The 18,899-nt window shown below is 40.1% G+C and overlaps 1 protein-coding gene across 1 annotated transcript in view; it reads left to right on the forward strand.

Moving 5' to 3' along the window:
• The window catches only part of PSME4 (proteasome activator subunit 4), a 43,758-nt gene extending 28,135 nt beyond the window's left edge, over positions 1 to 15,623 (forward strand). The window contains exons 28-47 of the mRNA XM_068186264.1: positions 97 to 306; positions 439 to 575; positions 806 to 859; positions 1,385 to 1,514; positions 2,094 to 2,175; positions 2,483 to 2,636; positions 3,212 to 3,281; positions 3,721 to 3,846; positions 4,188 to 4,340; positions 4,750 to 4,854; positions 5,327 to 5,418; positions 5,800 to 5,931; positions 6,536 to 6,744; positions 6,871 to 6,956; positions 7,676 to 7,804; positions 8,379 to 8,534; positions 11,492 to 11,654; positions 12,454 to 12,587; positions 13,361 to 13,495; positions 14,111 to 15,623. Of these exons, the coding sequence (XP_068042365.1) occupies positions 97 to 306; positions 439 to 575; positions 806 to 859; positions 1,385 to 1,514; positions 2,094 to 2,175; positions 2,483 to 2,636; positions 3,212 to 3,281; positions 3,721 to 3,846; positions 4,188 to 4,340; positions 4,750 to 4,854; positions 5,327 to 5,418; positions 5,800 to 5,931; positions 6,536 to 6,744; positions 6,871 to 6,956; positions 7,676 to 7,804; positions 8,379 to 8,534; positions 11,492 to 11,654; positions 12,454 to 12,587; positions 13,361 to 13,495 (2,457 nt within the window). The 3' untranslated portion in view covers positions 14,111 to 15,623. The remainder of the gene's footprint in view (positions 1 to 96; positions 307 to 438; positions 576 to 805; positions 860 to 1,384; positions 1,515 to 2,093; positions 2,176 to 2,482; positions 2,637 to 3,211; positions 3,282 to 3,720; positions 3,847 to 4,187; positions 4,341 to 4,749; positions 4,855 to 5,326; positions 5,419 to 5,799; positions 5,932 to 6,535; positions 6,745 to 6,870; positions 6,957 to 7,675; positions 7,805 to 8,378; positions 8,535 to 11,491; positions 11,655 to 12,453; positions 12,588 to 13,360; positions 13,496 to 14,110) is intronic.
• Positions 15,624 to 18,899: the final 3,276 nt, after the last annotated feature.

The raw sequence follows: 18,899 nt of genomic DNA on the forward strand, positions 1-18,899 counted from the left end.
GCAGCTGAGTTTTTATTCTGTGTGGGTGTGTGCGTATGTCAATATCACAAATGAGCCGAGCTTTCACCTTCCCAAACCCCATCTTCCATTCCACAGGGTGCCTTATATTGTCTTCTTGGGAATCACAGCGGGGTGTGCTTGGCCAATCTGCACGACTGGGATTGTATAGCACAGACCTGGCCAGCAATTGTCTCTTCTGGGCTTAGCAAAGCCATGTCCTTGGAAAAGCCATCCATAGTCAGACTCTTTGATGACCTAGCAGAGAAAATCCATCGGCAGTATGAAACCATTGGGCTGGATTTTGCAGTGAGTGACCAATTCCTTGCTGTTCAGGCTTGTCTGTATGGACAAGGAAATTCTGTACTCTGCTGATTCCAAAGCAGAGACATTAAAAACTTGTTAGTTCAAGTCCCAAATCTTTGCACTGTCCATCAACAGGTTCCAGAGAAGTGCATGGAAGCGGCTGTTCTGCTGCAGAAGTCAGGACAGCCAAGTTCAGACTTCCCAGCTCTGGGATCAGAGGAAATTCAGTTGGGAATTCAGCGACAGAAGGAGAAGAATGCTGAGGCTCTGAGGTGAGTTCAGCTTCCTTGAACTGCACATTAAATGTCATCATCCAAAGTGGCTAAACTGAAAAATCCAGAATGTCCAAGGATTGTTGGGGCTGCATCTTCTCTCTCCACTTCTATTTCCTCTTTGCTTCTTCCTTTTCACCTTCACGCACCTTTTGTTGAGGAACTTTTCCTCTATTTTTCAGTGGATCTCTCAGTACCATGTGATTGATAATTCCCTCTCTTTCTCTCAGGAACTATGAAAATTTGGTCAACATGCTGCTGGACTGTGTGGAGCAGAGAAATCTGTAAGTCCCCCTTTTTTGTGCATGAAAGCGTTTTTTCGGGGTGGATTGGAGGTGGTTGCATGGATCAATATCCAGGAGGACAGTTACCATGGTCTTGGACTTACTTGCACTGGGAGCTTGATTAGTTAATATAAGGCATCATCACATCTTGGATGCGATGATTCAGCTTTTTCCTTAATTAGTCTGGCCTGTTACTGAGGTTTTTAATATTTTTTTAATTAAAAAAAGCTCTGGTTCTGTCTGTAACACTGACATCAGAATAGATTCTCATTGTTCCCATAGTATTTATGTTAAAAAATACAAATAATACCCCTATAGGTATTTTAGACCATGTATTTTATATTTTTACATCTGTGTGTTCCCAGAACACTGGAGGTTTCCCAAAATGAGTTAAGCTCATTGATTACAGCAGTGCCATAAGTTAATGTATTTCCATAATCTTAATACATGTAATAATTTCAGAGTAAAACCAGTACATAAACTTTGGTATTTACACTCTGTTTTGAATATTTGGGGTTTTTTCAGGCCCTGGAAGTTCGAGCACATAAGCATTGGCTTCCTGTCCCTGCTGCTGAGGGATGACAAGATCCTGCCCGCCCGTGCCATAAAATTTTTTGTGCAGTGTCTCAACCATGATGCGATCGTGGTTCGGAAGGTGAGCTCAGGAGGATTTCCTTTGGGTCTGCAGCTCTTTGGGCTTTACATCCAGTGCTCATGGGGTTTTGCTGGGATAAAGCACAAAAACTGAGGTGGAACTCCCTCCTCCTCCTTCCAGCCATGCACGTGTACAAAATTCCCAGTCCAAGAAATGGCAATCTTGGCAACACTGTAGCATGACATGTGTAAATCTGTAAACTGTGAAGATGTGGGATGGGCTGAGTCCTTATTTATTTCAGAGTTCTTTTGCAGAATTTCTTTTGCAGATGGCTGCTTTTCTCACCTGCAGTTTGTTATTTGAAGGGAGCCATTGATGTATTTTGTTTGTTCTGTTGCTGCTTCAGTGAGGCTTAAAACAAACCTTCTTTTCCCCAAAAAAATTATTAAAACAAAATTATTAGTGAGAATTTTCTGGACTGCCAAGTAATTCGTGTCCTGTATCCCCTGAAATAACTAGGATTATTTCTTTATGGGTTTACTCCAGCGTTCAGTGGCTTTTTAGGGATGATGAGCCACATCCGTCTGAGGGAAATGTATGAAATGAATATGTTAATGCCCATTTTTTACTTTTCTTTAGGTGGCCATCTCAGCTGTGGCTGGGATTCTTAAGCAGCTTAAGAGAACACACAAGAAAGTGCCCATCTGCCCTTACGAAATAAGTACGTTTTATTTAATATATGACATATCTTACATTTATCCTAAAATGATTTTTAAAGCTTTTCTGGTTAAATTAAATATAGAATCACGATCTTTTCTTTTCTTCCTGTTTTTTAATGTTCTAAGAAAATAGGTAAATATGATACAGAAGTAGTATAATTGGTTTTTTTCAGTTTGGGGCTTTTTTTTGCTTTTGGGGGTTACTTTCTCTCTGAAAACCTTGTAATTCGTGAGAACAATTTGTATGTCTCCTTTTGAATTTTTATGTATTTTTATCATTTTTATGCTTTGATTTTCCTTTTGGATCAGGTGGGAGCCTGAAGCCTTCCAGCATCCAAGCTGGTGACAGAGCTGACAACCAGTGGCTGCACTACAACAGCCAGAGCCTACCAAAGACCAAGGAAGCCTGGGAATCCTGCTGTTTTGTGGAGAAAACACACTGGGGATATTACACCTGGCCCCAGTGAGTAGCGTTAGCATTGAGGTGGAGCTGGGAGAATCAGCAGGAAAAATTCTGTGGGAAATAAAATCCTGGTTTAATATGATTTTTAATTTTTCTTGTATATATGTATTTAACTTGATTGAACCACAAAAAAAAAAGCAATTTATTTTGTCCTTTGTGCTCCTTGCTTGTTTTACCATTTCTGGGTGGGTTTTGTGTTAGTTGGTTTGGGGCTTTTTGTTTATTATTTCTTTTCTACCTGTTTCTCTCTATATGGGATATAGGCACCAATAGACACAAATTCCACATGGCTGTTAAACTGCTGCTGTTAAAATGAAATATTCATACTGGAAATTAGATACATGTAGAGTATTCTAACCCTAATAATTCTGGGTTGCTTGTATAGCAAAACTTTTAATAACAAACTTTATTATTTCTTTTAAGAAAATTTCTTTACATTTCAATCTTTTGGAGTTGAGGATAAATTCTATTCAATATTGAGAACATAGAAAACAACACCGTAGAAAGCAACAACACGTGCTAGTGTGTTTTTATTTTATTATTTTTATTACTTATCTTTTGTTTTTAATATACAGAACGATGACAGTTTATGCTCCAGCTGAGCAGCAACCAAAGCTTGGGCGAAGGAGAGATGAGCTGACAGAGGTAAAAGTTGCAAGATTGTGGGGATTTTTTAATAGTACTTCTTCTCTTAATATTGTTGACAGATTACTGTGGAGATCCCCACAAGATGCTTTTAGTTGTATTTTTCTAATTCTTACTGTGTCAGCATACCAGAAGGAGTTGTTATTTTAATGTATTGCTGCTTTTCTCTCAGGGATCATGGAATAATTGTATTAATGAGCACTTTCTTGTTCCCTTTCAAATCATGATCAGACTTGAAAACAAGGTCATTAATGACAGTGGGAAGGACTAATTTTTAGGGGTTGTGTTAATTCCCCCCTATAAAGTGGAAAGGGAAATGGATAACCAAGACATTTCTTTCCTTGAGAATGCAAATGAAACATGGGACTTGTAAAGACTGGGCTATCACTGTGACAAGCAAACGTCTCAAAGCTAATCCTTTTTTTTCTTCCTGTTACAGGAGGAACAAATTATATATGATCACTTTTCTGATCCCAAGTTTGTTGAGCAGTTAATAAAATTTTTGTCTTTAGAAGACAGAAAGGGAAAAGACAAATTTAATCCTCGCAGATTTTGCCTCTTCAAGGTAAGGAGAGTTCAGTCACTAAATTGCTCTCATTTTGTAGACAGTTCCCAGAGCATGGAAAAGCCACAGACTTCTGGGCTCATACTGTTGCAAAACGTTGATTTTTTTTTAAAGCTGCTCTGGGTAATTCTATTAATCCTCTCTTCTGATTAACTACTTAGGGAAACATATTTAGAGTATTGTAATGGTCTGAAGGACACTGGTGTATAATGCTCTTAAAAAAAGCAAAGTAATTTCACTTTCTGCATGTTCAAACTCAAGTGTTTGACAATTCTCTGATGTTCTTGGGAAGACAGTGTTTTAGGTAGTTCCTGAAGACTCTTTCCCCTCTTGTTTTCCAGGGCCTTTTCAGAAACTTTGATGATGCCTTTTTGCCAATTCTTCAGCCCCACTTGGAGCAACTGGTTGCAGACTCCCACGAAAGCACGCAGAGATGTCTAGCTGAAATCATAGCTGGCCTCATAAGAGGTTCTAAACACTGGACCTTTGAGAAGGTGCTGGAGCGGTATTTTTGAGTCATTCTTGGAAGTTAAAGAGTAATTTTGAATTATTAACTCAATTAGAAGTTGAGGTCTTGATTGCCAAACTCGGAGCACGATTCATTGCTCGGTTTGGCGCCTGTTCTTGCCAGGTGTTAGAAATATGCTGCAGTATTAAAACTAGGAACAGTTTGGTGTTAAGGATATGGCAAAGCTGATGTGGTTTGTAATTTCCAATAGGAATAAGTGATTATGTCCTCCTTGGACTAGTAAATACTTATTTAATTCAGGCCCAGCTGTCTATGCCAAAAAATAATCCTGGGAGAATCAGTACAAAAATAAAGGAGACATTTTAATACCTGGGCTGGGTAAAATCTTGTAAAAGTAAAATAGTAAAATCTAGTCTCTTGTTTTTGCTGGGCAGGTGGAAAAACTTTGGAACCTTCTGTGTCCATTGCTTCGAACAGCTTTATCCAACATCACAGTGGAAACATACAATGACTGGGGCACCTGCATTGCCACCTCCTGTGTAAGTATCTCATTTTTTGTCTTCTAAAGCTGGATCCACTGTGGATTAACATTCCTGCAGTGAACTGGGAGCTGTGGTGCTGGGCAGCAGGGTCAGTGATAGGTCATAAATATCTTGGGTCAATAATTCTTTCACATCACTCAGCAGAACTCAGTGTAGCTTGTTAGCCAGAACCGTAATTAGCAAATTTCAGGCATGGTTATTCAGATATCTCAAAAATGAAGCTAAAATTCCTTCTATTCTGATTGCATTTACCAATTAATTAAAACTGTGTATAGTTTTATTGGGTTTTTCTTCTATTGAGGTTCATTGTGAAAACATCTGGAATATTGCCCTTATTTAATAAATAAATCCAGGGGATGCAAAAAAAAAAATCTGTCAAAACTTTCCTTGTTTATACCTTATTTTATACATTATTTACATTTTAAACCCCTCTCATTTACTTACATCTTTGAACCATGTTCTTTTCCAGGAGAGCAGAGATCCTAGGAAACTGCACTGGTTGTTTGAATTGCTGTTGGAATCTCCACTGAGTGGTGAAGGAGGATCATTTGTAGATGCCTGGTAAAATTAATTTGAACTGTTTTATTGTGGTTGAATAGAGTAGGAAATACAGCCTGGATAAGCTGTATTGAGAGGATGCTGTGCCAGCTGCCTTGTAGGGGAGGGGAACAAAGGCAATGCTTTCCAAATAGCTTTCCCCAAACAATGGCAGGTTCTTCATGATAATATTTTTAATGTAACTCAATTAACAGGATGGGAAGGTTTGGGGCTGGCAGAGCAGCAGTACTGTTGTTTCACTGGGCAATTTTTACCCGTCTTTGCTCATTGAAGGACACTCTGGTGCACTGACATACTTGTGCACATTCCCAAACAAAGTCTGGAGGGGACTGGGGGAAGTAGGAGTGTTCTGTATGACTAAAAATGAGCTGTTCTGATTCCCAGCCGGCTTTATGTGCTGCAAGGGGGTCTTGCCCAGCAGGAGTGGAGAGTGCCCGAGCTGCTGCACAGGCTGCTCAAGTACCTGGAGCCCAAACTCACCCAGGTCTACAAGAACGTCCGAGAGAGAATAGGAAGGTTAGTGTTGTCTGCTGCAGTTCTTGTTGGGTTTTAAATCTTCATTTTATTTGGGTAGTCAGGTAGCTAAATAATTAACCTGAAAAGCATTAATGCTTGTGACAGAAATCAGATGAATAATTAAGAGACTTGCTTCAGAAATTCCAGATGACTGGAATTTATATTTGTCTTTTCATAGAATGTTCATCTTTTCATTTGTCTATTCATAGAATGTTTTGGAATGGGAGGAACCTTAAAGCTCCTTCAGTCCTACCCCTTGCCCTGGGCAGGGACACCTTCCACTATCCCAGGTTGTTCCAAGCCCCATCAGCTTGGCCTTGGACACTTCCAGGGATCCAAGGGCAGCCACCGCTTCTCTGGGCAACCTGTGCCAGGGCCTCACCAATTTCTTGTCTGTGTTTATGTTTGACATCTCTAAAGCTCTTAGAAGAGACATTTGGTTTTAAATAGCTTTGACTTGAAGATGAGACGAAATTTTCTCTAAGTATTAACCTTCAAAGGTCACCCAATTGATCTTGGATCATTTGGAGTTCACAGGTCACTGTTCTCTGGACAAGAGTCGTGCTGACTGTGTGTTCCTGCTGGCTTTGTTTGTTTTTTTTAGTGTTTTGACCTACATTTTCATGATAGATGTTTCCTTGCCAAACACTGCTGCAACTAAATCTCCTCGTGTCCATGAATTTACTACCCGGATACTTGAAAACCTCAAACCCCTCATGGAAGCAGATGAAGAAATCCAAAATCATGTTATGGAAGAGAATGGAGTCGGCGAACAAGATGAGCGAACTCAGGGCATTAAACTCTTGAAAACCAGTGAGTTAAGGAGCTCAAGGAATGGGGGGTGTTTTAGCACATGGTGATTAAATTCTGCAAATTGTGTAGCAGAGTTGTTAAATATTTTTCTTCTTAATCAGTGATAGTTTCTCTCTATTCAAACAGTTCTGAAGTGGTTGATGGCAAGTGCAGGACGTTCTTTCTCTACAGCTGTCACGGAGCAGCTCCAGCTGTTACCTTTGTTTTTCAAGGTACATCCTTTAATTTCTCCTTTATTGGTTATGTTTGATTAAAGAAGGATTATAAAAATAAACTGAAGTTTATTTATATATATTTATAAATAAATATAAATAAATTCATAATATTCCAAGGCCAGGTTACATGCGGCATTGAACCACCAGCTCTAGTGGTTGTGTTTGTTTGACATCTCGACCCAAACCATTCCATGATTCTCTAAGGGACCTTGAGTTATTTTCTTTTGTTTCCTGACTACACAATTCTTTCTAAGCAGCTCCTGTTGTTCCTCTGCTTCTTGTATTCTTTGGATCTGTGTCATCCAGTCTTACCTCTCTGAAATAATCCATACTTGTGTGCCCAAAGTGCACAAACATCAATACATTACCCAACAGTAATCTGTGTGAACATAAAAGAAAGGTCTGTTGAAGTGAAAGTGGCCTTGGTAAAGCTTTGTCTCAGTTTTGGACCTGGATCTAAAATATGAACTTAATTGGGTTTGATACCAAGAGAATAGCAGTGGGGAGCCAAAATATCACCAGGATATCTTGACCATTTACTGAGCACATTTAATGTCATATTGATTGTTTTTCCCGGCTAACCTAATCTTTCAGCATTATATTGGATGTATTTTTCCTAGACGCTGTCCTTTCATAAGATGACCCTTGTTTTGAGGATTTTGCTGTCATCAGTGCCCGTTTACTAACAGTTTTGTTCCCTCCCTGCTCTTGTTTAGATTGCACCTGTGGAGAACGACAACAGCTACGATGAGCTCAAAAGAGATGCTAAGATGTGTTTGTCCTTGATGTCTCAGGGTTTGCTGTATCCTCAGCAAGTGCCTTTGGTACTTCAGGTGCTAAAACAAGTGAGTGTGGTCTAAACAGCTTAAAGCTTCTTCTCGTCTCGTGCATCCTCTGCTTTTTATTTAAGAGTATACAATACTTATGATTCTAAGCTAATCAGATACTGATTTAGATCTGAAAGGTTTATTTAAAGTATTTTAGAACACTCAGTACGTGTATCTTGTTTAACATTTAAGGCACTTACTTTTGATAACAAATAGAACAGCATTTTGATATATTAACATTTGGTTCAGTAGTGGATCACTTTAAGTCTCCTTATGAGTGTAACGATTCAAAATCCAGTTTCAGAATGAGTCTTCAGCTAAAGAACTGCCCTTGAATCTGATTTTTGTTTCAGGGTTTTACAATATATTTCTGTTTAACAATCTGCTGTGGAAGTGAAGCCTGTGAAAATTATTACCTAAATAATAACTGCCTACTTTGGAGATAAAAGGTCTATGAAAGAGAATTACCTGAATAAAGGAAGTTCTTTGCAACTGCCTCCAGAAGCTTTTTTTCTTAAATATTGTTCACTTTCCATCAGGGGCCTGCTTTCTTTGAAATTTTTGCCTTCTCACCCTGATTTATTCACTGCAGACAGCAAAAAGCAATTCTTGGCATGCCCGATACACCATCTTAACCTACCTCCAGACCATGGTGTTCTACAATCTCTTCATCTTCCTCAACAACAGCGAGGCAGTCAATGACATCAGGTGGCTGGTGATAAAACTCCTGGAAGATGAACAACTCGAGGCAAGTGATCCCTTCTCTGCACTGTTTCTTGCCTTTGTCAAGTTTTATGGAAAAGCTGACATGTAAATTAATTCAGGAGGTATTTCTAACACAGCATTCTTCCTGCTTTGAAAATGAGCTTTATAGGATTTGTTTCTTTCATATTCATTCCAGGAAAACAGTTGATAATTAAATACTCCATTAGTGACTTTTTAAAAGTTCCACTGCTTCTGCTTTTTCACAGAATGGTGCATTGCTTGGAGCTTGGTTTCAGTACATGAAATAGGGATTATTAATTCCACTATAAATGTGTGTTGGCAGAAAATTCCACATCCAATGTCAAATCCCTTCCTATGAGGAAAGTGTGTAAAACCACTATTTACTACTCTATATGTCTGCCTCACATCTAATCATACCATATTAATGACAAAAATACTCTTTATATTTACATCAAGAACTACCTAGAACTGAGGGGCTTGCATTAAATTATGTGAATTTAAGTCATGTTTAAGCAAAGTGAAGAATCTTTAGTGTTGACCTCCTTCCCGTCCTACCTCCCCTGCACCATCATTTTATTTGGTGTTCATGCAGTTGCCAAATATCAATGAAATCCTACTTTTGGATGTTTTTTTCCTTCTAGAAGAAAGATTCTGCATCACCTTGCAATCCTACAGAAGTTGTTTGTCAGAACACTTACCTCATAATCTCACACCATTTTGAAAAATACCTTTTATTCACTTGAATGCAGTTTATCAAGTTACTTTAAATGTACCAAATTATCTCTGCACCGCAGAGGTGCAAATCCAAAAAGCCTACCTGTGTTCATAACCACTCTGGATCATGCTGTTGCCATGGAAGCTTTCACTTTTCTCTGAAAAGTAATCTTGTTCTTTCTTGGTAATAACTGACAAGATGCAGTATCCTGCTGAGTAATTCCTTTGTAGTTTTTGGATGCTGGATTTTTAAGATGAGAAACATTAGCTTTGACTTGGATTTGGTGTCTTTGCTCTATAGAATTGAGGTTTTGGTTATTGGATTTTATGATACTTTTTTTTTTTTTTGCTTATTTTGATACCAAAGGCCTGACCTGATGATGATTGTTTTAATATGCACAGCACTCATGCCTTGATAAGCATTTTTTTCATATTGCACTGCAGTTTTACAGGAATGAGAGTATTTTCTCTCTGTTTAAGTAGATCCTTTCTGCAGTTGGGTTTGGCTCGTGCTGTTGAGTGGTTTTGTTGTGATATTGCTGCACTTTTGTAGACAGTGATCAGTCCCTTCTGACCAAAAAAACCCAAACCCCATAAGTGATGGGAAGATTCCTCTAGTTTTTATATTCTGTTTTTATTTCATCGTGAGTGTGATCATTTATAAATTATTTTGTGCCAGAGGTGGTGAGTGATCAGCTGCTTCCTGAATGGTTTTAAAGGCTTTGCTTCCAGGTGCTCCTCACAGCAAAGTGTACCTTCTAGCTGGGTGATTAATTTGGAAATTAAAGTGGTTGTAATACAGGGAGTGGGGATGTAAATGAGCCCAGCTCTCCTGAGAGCTCGCTCACTTCCCAGCCGAGCTGCTTTGTGTCTGGCTCTTGTATTAGCACATCATGTCTCATTTAATAGCTCAGCTCTTCAGGGATTCACAGTCTGCTGATAAACAGCACTGCCAGCCTCTCACCTCATCCTTCCTCCTTCACTATCAGCAAAGTAGATCACGTTAGAGTTGTACCTGGTAGAAATTTAAATGGAATGGGTCTCAAGAGCTGATTTGAACTTCCTTTGTTTAATTATTGCAGCTCTTGCAGCTGTACTTACGGCTTTGTGAGGCTCAGAACATCATGTTCAAGGACATAATTTATTATTAAAATCTGCTGCATTGGATTCAGAGCAGGTGTTTGTGCTCCACAGAGACAAGTGTTCTGTTTGCAGTTACCTGTGACAGAATGTACCTATCGAAAATCCGGTGGCAGCATCTCAACCAGTTGATTTGGTTTGCAAGTTTGTAAATGTTAGGAGGCTTTTGTCAGAATGCAATTATGGAAAGTGGGAGTAAGTTTTGGAGGGACTCCCAATTTAAATACAGTTTTACACATCTATAACTTCCTGGCTTTGGGAGATTTGAGGAGATGAGAGAAATTAGTAATACTGATGGATTAGTCACTTGTTTTTAAAAGCAAGGATGAGTTGTTTCTACTTGGAATTCACTAACAAGGTGCTGTGGCTTGTTTAAAAAGAATAGAAAAGGAGATCTGTATTTTGAATGTCTTGGCAATTAGATGAAAGCTAAGTTTAGTCTTGTTCTTTGAGATTTCTGTGTTACCCTTAAAAATGTATTTCCAACCTGGATTTCTAATTTTATTCATGTAGTGCAGAGATCTGGTATTTGAGACAAGGAAGTCTGTCATGCCTGGAGCATTACAGAACTGAGTTGTTGATAATAAAGTTTGTTTTGTTGCTTATTAATCCATCATCTGTTGTGTCTTTCAAAGAATTCTTGTGCAATGGGTAGAACAGAATCAGCTGAGTGTCTGGAACATTCCTGCTGCCTTTTCTTGGAAAAGCTCTTCTGCTTTTGTCAGGGGAAAAGCTATTCTTTTGAATAAAGCCCACTTTAAAACTGATGTCAATGCAGAGCCTTTTAGGAATTTTGTGAAGCTGTATTGGTCTCAGTGTTTGTTTTGAAGTATTTGGTCTCAGTGTTTGTTTTGAAACTTTCTAAAGCTCTTCTGTTGACAATGGAGTTAAATTACATTATTTCCTTGAGTAGCAGGTCACTTTATGGCAAATTTTGTGACAGTAGTTCTGTATTACAGCAAAGCATGTTTATTAATTTTAAAGAGCTGTCTAATAAACTACTAATAGCAGGATAATATTTTAAAGGCTTTTGCTGAGCAAGATTTGCTCACTTGGGTTAGTGGAGTGTGCTTAAAAGGGCAGTAATGGCATAAATAAATAGTGTTGTGTCCCACCTGTGGCCAGGTGAGGGAGATGGCTGCCACCACGCTCAGCGGGCTCCTGCAGTGCAACTTCCTCACCATGGACGGGCCCATGCAGACTCACTTCGAGCAGCTCTGCAAGATGAGGCTCCCCAAGAAAAGGAAGAGGGACCTGGCCTCAGTGGGGGACACAATTCCTTCAGGAGGTAAGAAAGCAGCTCAGGAAGAAAATCAGTGTTTTGGGTAACATAGACTGCCCTAGAATTTGATTTACAACGTTAATGGTAAGAATACACAGCAACGGCAAATATTTTGATTATGTTAAATTAATTTCTTACTCTTTTGGAATTAACATTAAAGACATTTTCGCAGTTCACAGAGATAAGGATGCAGATGACGAGGGATAGCAAGTTTCTCAATAAATAAAGTTCCTTAGCTGTCACAACATAGTTTCACTCCTTGCCCACCTTTCCTTCTATTTGTTAGTGTGGGTTTTTTATTCTTAAAAAAACAAACAACAAACACAAAACAACCAACCAAAAAATAAACCAGTACAAAAACCCCCTTAGTTAACCCTGATTTGGAACTTTGGCTTCTGCTTGTGCATTTAATGCATCTGAGTTGCAGTCATTTGACCCAGAAGTTTGCTTTCCATATTGTCCAGTAGTTCTGGGATTTGGGAAAACACTGAATGCAGATAGAGGGAACGTGAAGATGCCATTCATGAGTTATTAATGAGTTTCTTTGAGAGAGGGAAGCTCATTTGAAATGTTTATAAAGTGTCCAGCAGTTGCAGATTGATTCCTATTGGAAGGAGGTGTAAAAAACGAAAGATACAAGAATGAATCTGGGATTCTGAGTAAGGAAACATAACCAATCTGGAGGTCCATAAGTTCATGTCTGTAGAAGTCTCTGGATTTCTACAGAGCTGGAGGTCTCTGCAGGGCCAGGGTGTTTGTTGCTGATTTTCTTTAACTGATGTGGGTTGATGCCCTGTGTTTGCAGACCTGGTGAAGCGCCACGCCGGTGTTCTGGGGCTCAGTGCCTGCATCCTGTCCAGTCCCTACGATGTGCCCACCTGGATGCCACAGCTCCTCATGGATCTCAGTGCCCACCTCAATGATCCTCAGCCTATTGAGGTAACAATACAGCAGCTCTCTATTCAACAGAGCACAGCTCTGACCCGTGACTCATTCTTAGTTCTCTTTTCCTAGAAAAGCATAGGGACCTTTTAAGAAATTTAATTTCTCCTGCTTTTTACTAAATGACTCTGAATAGTTTTAAAGCATGACCTGCTTTTAAATGTTTTTTGTGGTAGATCTGTTCTTGCTTTCAAATTTAAAGCATCCAGCTGAAAGCTATAAGAACTGTATTTATGAGGAAGTGTGTTTTTTTCATTAAAGATGTCCCTTTTGTGCATGCCATTCTAGGAAGCATCAACCTGAACTAAAACATCAGTCTGGAATTTTTAAAATGAAGTGTTATGAGCTGCCCTAGAAATAAGCTTTTAAAGAAATTGTTGCCTTTAACATTTATTGTTTTGTCCTGTTTGTTGGGTTTTGTTGACTGTGACTGTTTTAGCCAGAGGAGTGAGATGAAGAATTCCTTTGATGTTTTCAGACCAAAAACGCCCTTTTGAAACAGCCAAGAAAAAGGCAGTTGTTTCCCAGCTCAAAATTGTAGGCTCAGGAGTCCTTTTTCTAAGAATGTTGGAGTCATGACCCTAGTCAAAAGACTAAACAGAACTGGGAAAATTAAAATCATGGACTGAATTCCCCAGAGCCCTCCTATCCTCTGGGTCTGCTCCAAGCCTTGGTGCTACTGAGCAGTTGTGTTTGTGGTCTCCAACGTTGGTTTTGGTGTGGAGCTGGGGTCCCTGACTGACTGAGCTCCATCCCAATTGTGCTGGCAGATGACGGTGAAGAAAACGCTGTCCAATTTCCGGAGGACCCACCACGACAACTGGCAGGAGCACAAGCAGCAGTTCACAGATGACCAGCTCCTGGTGCTCACTGACCTCCTGGTTTCACCCTGCTATTATGCATAGGTGGGTCAGCTGATGGGTTTTGCCATAAGGTTCACCCTTAGGAATTCTACTCCAGAGTCAGGAAGACTCCTTAACCACAGGGAAAAAGCTGCAGCCAAATTTCTGGCCCTTGCCTCTTCCAGTGGTTTTGGTCAGACTTATTTTGGTTAAATATTTTAAATATTGCCCATCTTTCTGTGCATCCCTGTGCTTTGCTAAGACATTTACACTTCTTTACTTGAGTACTGATGTACCTTTTCTCCATTTTCTGCCAGTTGGCTGCCTTTTAAATGCCTAGCAGTGCCCCTCAAGTGCTGCTTTGTACTTCTGATGCCTCTGAGGACTTTACACCACCCAGTCCAGGCTATCACCTACATCTTGGGATGGGGAATGGCTGCTACCACTCGGTTTCCTCTTCCACACTCTGGCTTTGCTGCCAGGGCTCTTCACACAGGCATGTCCCCAAAGAGTGAATCCATTCCTGGGGTTTCTCTTTGTTGCACTACAAGATTCCCATCTCTATTGTATTGTGATGTTTTGTGACAGTATTCCAAGAGAAGCTTTAATTTATATTTTCATATGAACAAGAGCATGAGGCAATATTTGTGTTTTGAACTCTTTCTTTTTTCTTTTCAGGCTTCTTCCGGGGATAATGAGGATGTAGGAATTTTTCTGCGAAATAAAGGAAACTCAAAAGAAATTGATCATGTAGAGACCTTTGTGCTGGAAATCCTGATGCCTAATCAAAACTACTGTTAAATACAAACATAGAGACCTGGTTCTACTCAAACGGAATTTCACCTCCCCGGGGAGCAGCTGGGGGAGCCCTGAGGCTGCACCTGCAGGGCCTCATCGTGAGTCCATGGCAAGACTCTTCTCCTTGGCCTGCATCACACATCAGTCTTGTTTCTGCTTCCTTGCACACAGTGATCTACACTGCACATCCCTCACCCCCTTCTTCTGCCCCCTGTTCCCAGCTGTTCCGACATTAAGGATGTGCAGAACCAGAGAGTGCCGCAAACCGGAATTTTCCCAGTGGAGCTCTCCAATTCTGCCAATGCAACTCCTTCCCCAGTCCATACACAACCCTGGGAGCCTTCCTTCCTCAGAGTTTTATTTTTCACTACTGGGATTTGAGTACCATCCAGTCCACCTCAGGGCAGCATTGCCTTTTTGTATTCTCTCCCTTGTGCAAATGTAAATAGCTGAGCTCTGTGCAGTGCAGGCATGGCAGGATGCAGCATGGGCAGCTCCTGCTGCCTGGCCAGGCCTTCGGGGGTGTCTTGACCATGTGTGGAATAAAAAAATCTATGATTCTCTGCATATTTTTAAGGGGGAAATGGGTGTTTCCATGTAATTAGAACCCACAGATAGGAAATGATGGACTGTTAGTGGTGGTTGAATTCACGGAATGAAATGTATGCACAGTGTGGAAAGGCAGTTTTTAACAGTGTATTCTCCTTAAGATTGAGCAAGCATATCTTGTTTGAAGATTGTGGAAGCTCTGTGTTTTTTTGCCTGCAGCTTTGTTAGGAGACTGGTATCAATTGGCTGTTTAACAAGCTGTTTAATATGTGTTACATAGTTGTAAAAGACTGTATAAATTGTAGAGGTATTGCATTGACAAAGCATTGTACAGTTTGCAACCTTTTACATAACACCATTGTGAGATTAATTTGTAAAGATTCATACTTAGATGTTAATACAGTAGTGGTTCTGGCTTTTGTATCAAAACAAATGCCATTCTTAGTTTTTTAAATTATTTTCTTTAACAGAATATCTCTTTGTGTCTGAGAGGGTTTGTTTTGCTTTTCCTGTATCTCATGTCTTTGTCTCGTTCAGATTTTACTGCACCACGTGTGGCCATTTCTCAGTGCTGACATCACATATTCTGGTGTGATCCATTCATAGAACGTGAGGTACTTGGTAATAACTCATAAACTGGTGTGTGTTTCATCTTTCATGCAAAATTCCCCAGGAGCACTGAGACCTTTGTGTGACTCATCCCAGATTTCCAAGCACAGCAGTGCTCCTGGGACAGTATTTAAGGAGTGTCAGCACACGGATGTAACCACTGTATAGCGTAGTGCCAAAATTATGATTTCAATTGTGTACGTAGTTTAAGGCCCAATAAATGGACTGTTTGTAACTACTGCATCTTCCTGTATTTCTAAAGAGGAAATGTGTTGGTTTGAGACCATAACTTCAGGTTTTTACAGTGCTTTTGGATGAGGCCTGTGTTTGTCCTGGGATTTGGTAATGAGTTACGGCAACATTAAGGATTAATTAAAAGATCTTGTTCTAACGTCTAGGAAATCAGCTTTCACATTTATGGAAAACTATCTTGTGCCAGGAAAACACCTGTTAACTTGTGAGAACTGGAGAAACTAGTTTTTGTTGGAGAGGTTTTTGCTTTAGAATTAAATCTTTACAAGTAATGGAAAGCCTTTGCTGCAGAGGATCATCTTTAAAGGATCCTTGGCTGATGATGTGTTGGAACAGATACTGCATGTGCTGTTCTGCAGCTCTGCTGCTTTGTTCTGTACTTGGGAATCTCTTTCCTTAGTCAGGGTGTAGCTGGAATTGGTTGAGGATTCAGTGCACTGTAGGGAATCATGCTCTGGTCAGGAGTGGTATTAATTCCCGACACCTTATAAATCTACAGTAAATTGCTTTATCCAAAGAGATCCCCCAGTAAATACAGCAAAATATTCAAAATACATTTATATAGGATAAAATGCACCTGTGGTAGTGTGAGCAAACTTGTGCTGGTTGAGTTTTTGGTGAGGGAAGAATTGTTAGTCTCTTGTCCTGAAAATGCAGGAACAATTTTTTACCAACAAATCTTCACCAAATACCCACAACTCCATTACTGGATATATTCCCTAACTTTCCCCAGGCAATACCCACATCTTGAATTCTGAACTTACATCACTGATGTCTTATACTGTCTCTTCTCTGAAGCTGTCAAGATGAACCAACTGCAGTACCTCAGTCTGGAGAGGGAGAGATTTCTAGCATGAGAAGGGAGAATTTTTCCCCTTGGAACAGGAAAGGAGATAGAAAAATATCTTGAGCATGGTTTGATAGCCTCGACATCCTTAGTGACCACCTGTCAGAGTGCACAAATAAATCTGTGACCATCATGGGGAAGCACCAAAGAAAGGCAAAGATGTAAGGCAGAATTTGGGAGGTATTTTGACTTGTTGAGGTTGGGGTTTTTTTGTTGGATTTTTTGGGGGTTTGGTTTGGTTTTTAAGCGCTCAAGATACCAGTGATATACTGCTCAGTGATTCCTGCTAGACCATTAAGTGGTGTGATCTCCCATATTTCCATAATCAGATGGGTATATTTGATGCTTATTTTGATACATAAGGAAATTACCAAGTAGGCAAATTAGTCTTTTAACCTGTGCTTTGGGTGGTACCACAGTCTCAGCATTGGTGAACTGTGTTGATAACAAGTTCATGAATGGATGGATTTGGGTTTTAATTAAAGAGGCAAAGAGATTAAGTTCCTTTATTTCTGGTATATTATGACTGGTATATTATGGTATATCTGGTATATTATGACTGTTATGTCCAGGTATCTGCCTTGCCCCCTTCTTTCCCAGGCTGCTGGGACTGCTGTGTTGGGTACACTGGATGATGTGATGATGTCTCCTGTCGGTTTTTCACAGTTAGGCATCCCCAGCATCCCACACCCTGCTCAGTCTCACGCTTCCTTCCACAGCTTCAGGCTTCCTGGAATCCTGCAGCAGAGCCTCCAGCTCCCTTTTCCCCAGGGCTGTGGAAGACACAATAATCTGGTAAAATGCAAGGGGGAAAATAAAGCCCTGTGGCAGTAAAAGAGTTTGCTGGCCTCTGTCCTGGGAAGATTTTAACTCTAACCCTGCTGTGAGTTATCAGGTGATGTGTTTTGCATCCTCATAGCATCCTGCAGTACCTGAAAGGCAATTTCTGGGGATTTCTAATAAAAGGAGGGGGATTTAACCTCAGCCTGCTCTAGACTTCCTGGGTGCCAGCAGGCAGAGGAATCCCTGCTCCAAGGAAGGGATTCTAGGTGGTTAATCCAAGGCAAGGTCCTCAGGGCATTGGTGCAGTGGTAGTTACAGCCGGGTTTAATGTCAAAGACAAACTCTGTGGGAGATGTAGAATATTGCTGAGCAGATTTTGCTGCTGCAGATGGAGCTGGACACACGCTTCCCTTGGGGAATATGAGATGCCATCATTTCTGATTGGCTTCTTAGGAAAGCCAGCAATAAAACCAATAAATCTGTTCTAGCAATAAGTGCAGTCATATTACAATAAGTCCAGGTAGAGAGGCCCAGCTGAGTTCACCCTGAAAGTTCTGTTAAAAGCTTTTTCACTGCTACTCTTATTTATTCTCTCCTGGCATTTATAACTTTTTTTTCTGGGTTAATTTCCCCTTTTATTATTCCACCTGCTTTCTCCTAGAACTCTTTTATTAAAATTATAAGTTACAAATCTTCGACTGAGATGAGGAAAGATTTCAACGATTAAAAGAAATTTCCAGCAAATATCTGCAGAAGAACACTTGTCAAAAATGGCTTGGGAACATTGTTTCTCTTTATGCAGTAGGAACTCCAAGGCTGAACAATGAGAAGCTTGATCTAGAGAGCACTGGATTTTAAGTGCTTTTTAAGTAATTTAAGGAATTACAGTTTAAGGAAAGCCTTGAGTGCTGCAAAGAGTAAATACCCTTCTACCTTGTGCAAGGTAAGTTTTGCTCTTGTGATTCCTACCTTGCAAAACACACTTCCACTACTTTTCTCCCCCACCCAAACTTTGGTAATTCTTTTAAAAGCTAAAAATAAATCCTTTTTAAAAGGACCGGTGAGACACTTTGCTGTGCCACAGGGGCTGGGCAGGGCTTTGTGCTCCCATGGAGATCCTTTTTGCCTCAGCTCATTCCCTTGCTCCCTGAGAACAATCCCTTCTCATTTTCTGCTGGAATGTTTAAGGCTTGCAGGCTCGAACCAGCTACAATTTCCCCTCCATTTCAAGCCACAGTTAATAACTGTAGAGGGGTAAAACGACCAAACCCCACTCTTGCATTAGGGTAACATTTTGTCACTCTAGTTTAATCCCATAATTAATCGTCCTCTAATGTTTAAAAATAAAAAAATTCAAGCAGGGAGATCCAGTTTGTCGATGAAAAAGCAACTCTTACTCATGAGGGCCAAGATTCACCCATCGATTTCAAATTAACTATGACTGGCAAACAAAAATAGAAGTAAGGGAAAATAAAGAGACGGCCAAGAGGACATAATTTGAAGCCACAGAAAACCATGTTTTGTGTTTTGAACCTTCCTCCTCCTGTACACAACCAGTTTAAGGACAAAATCAAGCCAAAATGTACCTGCTCAGGTTGCAAGGCACTGCTGCAGCCAGCTGCTGGCATT

The sequence above is a fragment of the Anomalospiza imberbis genome, chromosome 3 (genome assembly GCF_031753505.1).
Source record: "Anomalospiza imberbis isolate Cuckoo-Finch-1a 21T00152 chromosome 3, ASM3175350v1, whole genome shotgun sequence".
In the NCBI taxonomy this organism is placed as follows: domain Eukaryota; kingdom Metazoa; phylum Chordata; class Aves; order Passeriformes; family Viduidae; genus Anomalospiza; species Anomalospiza imberbis.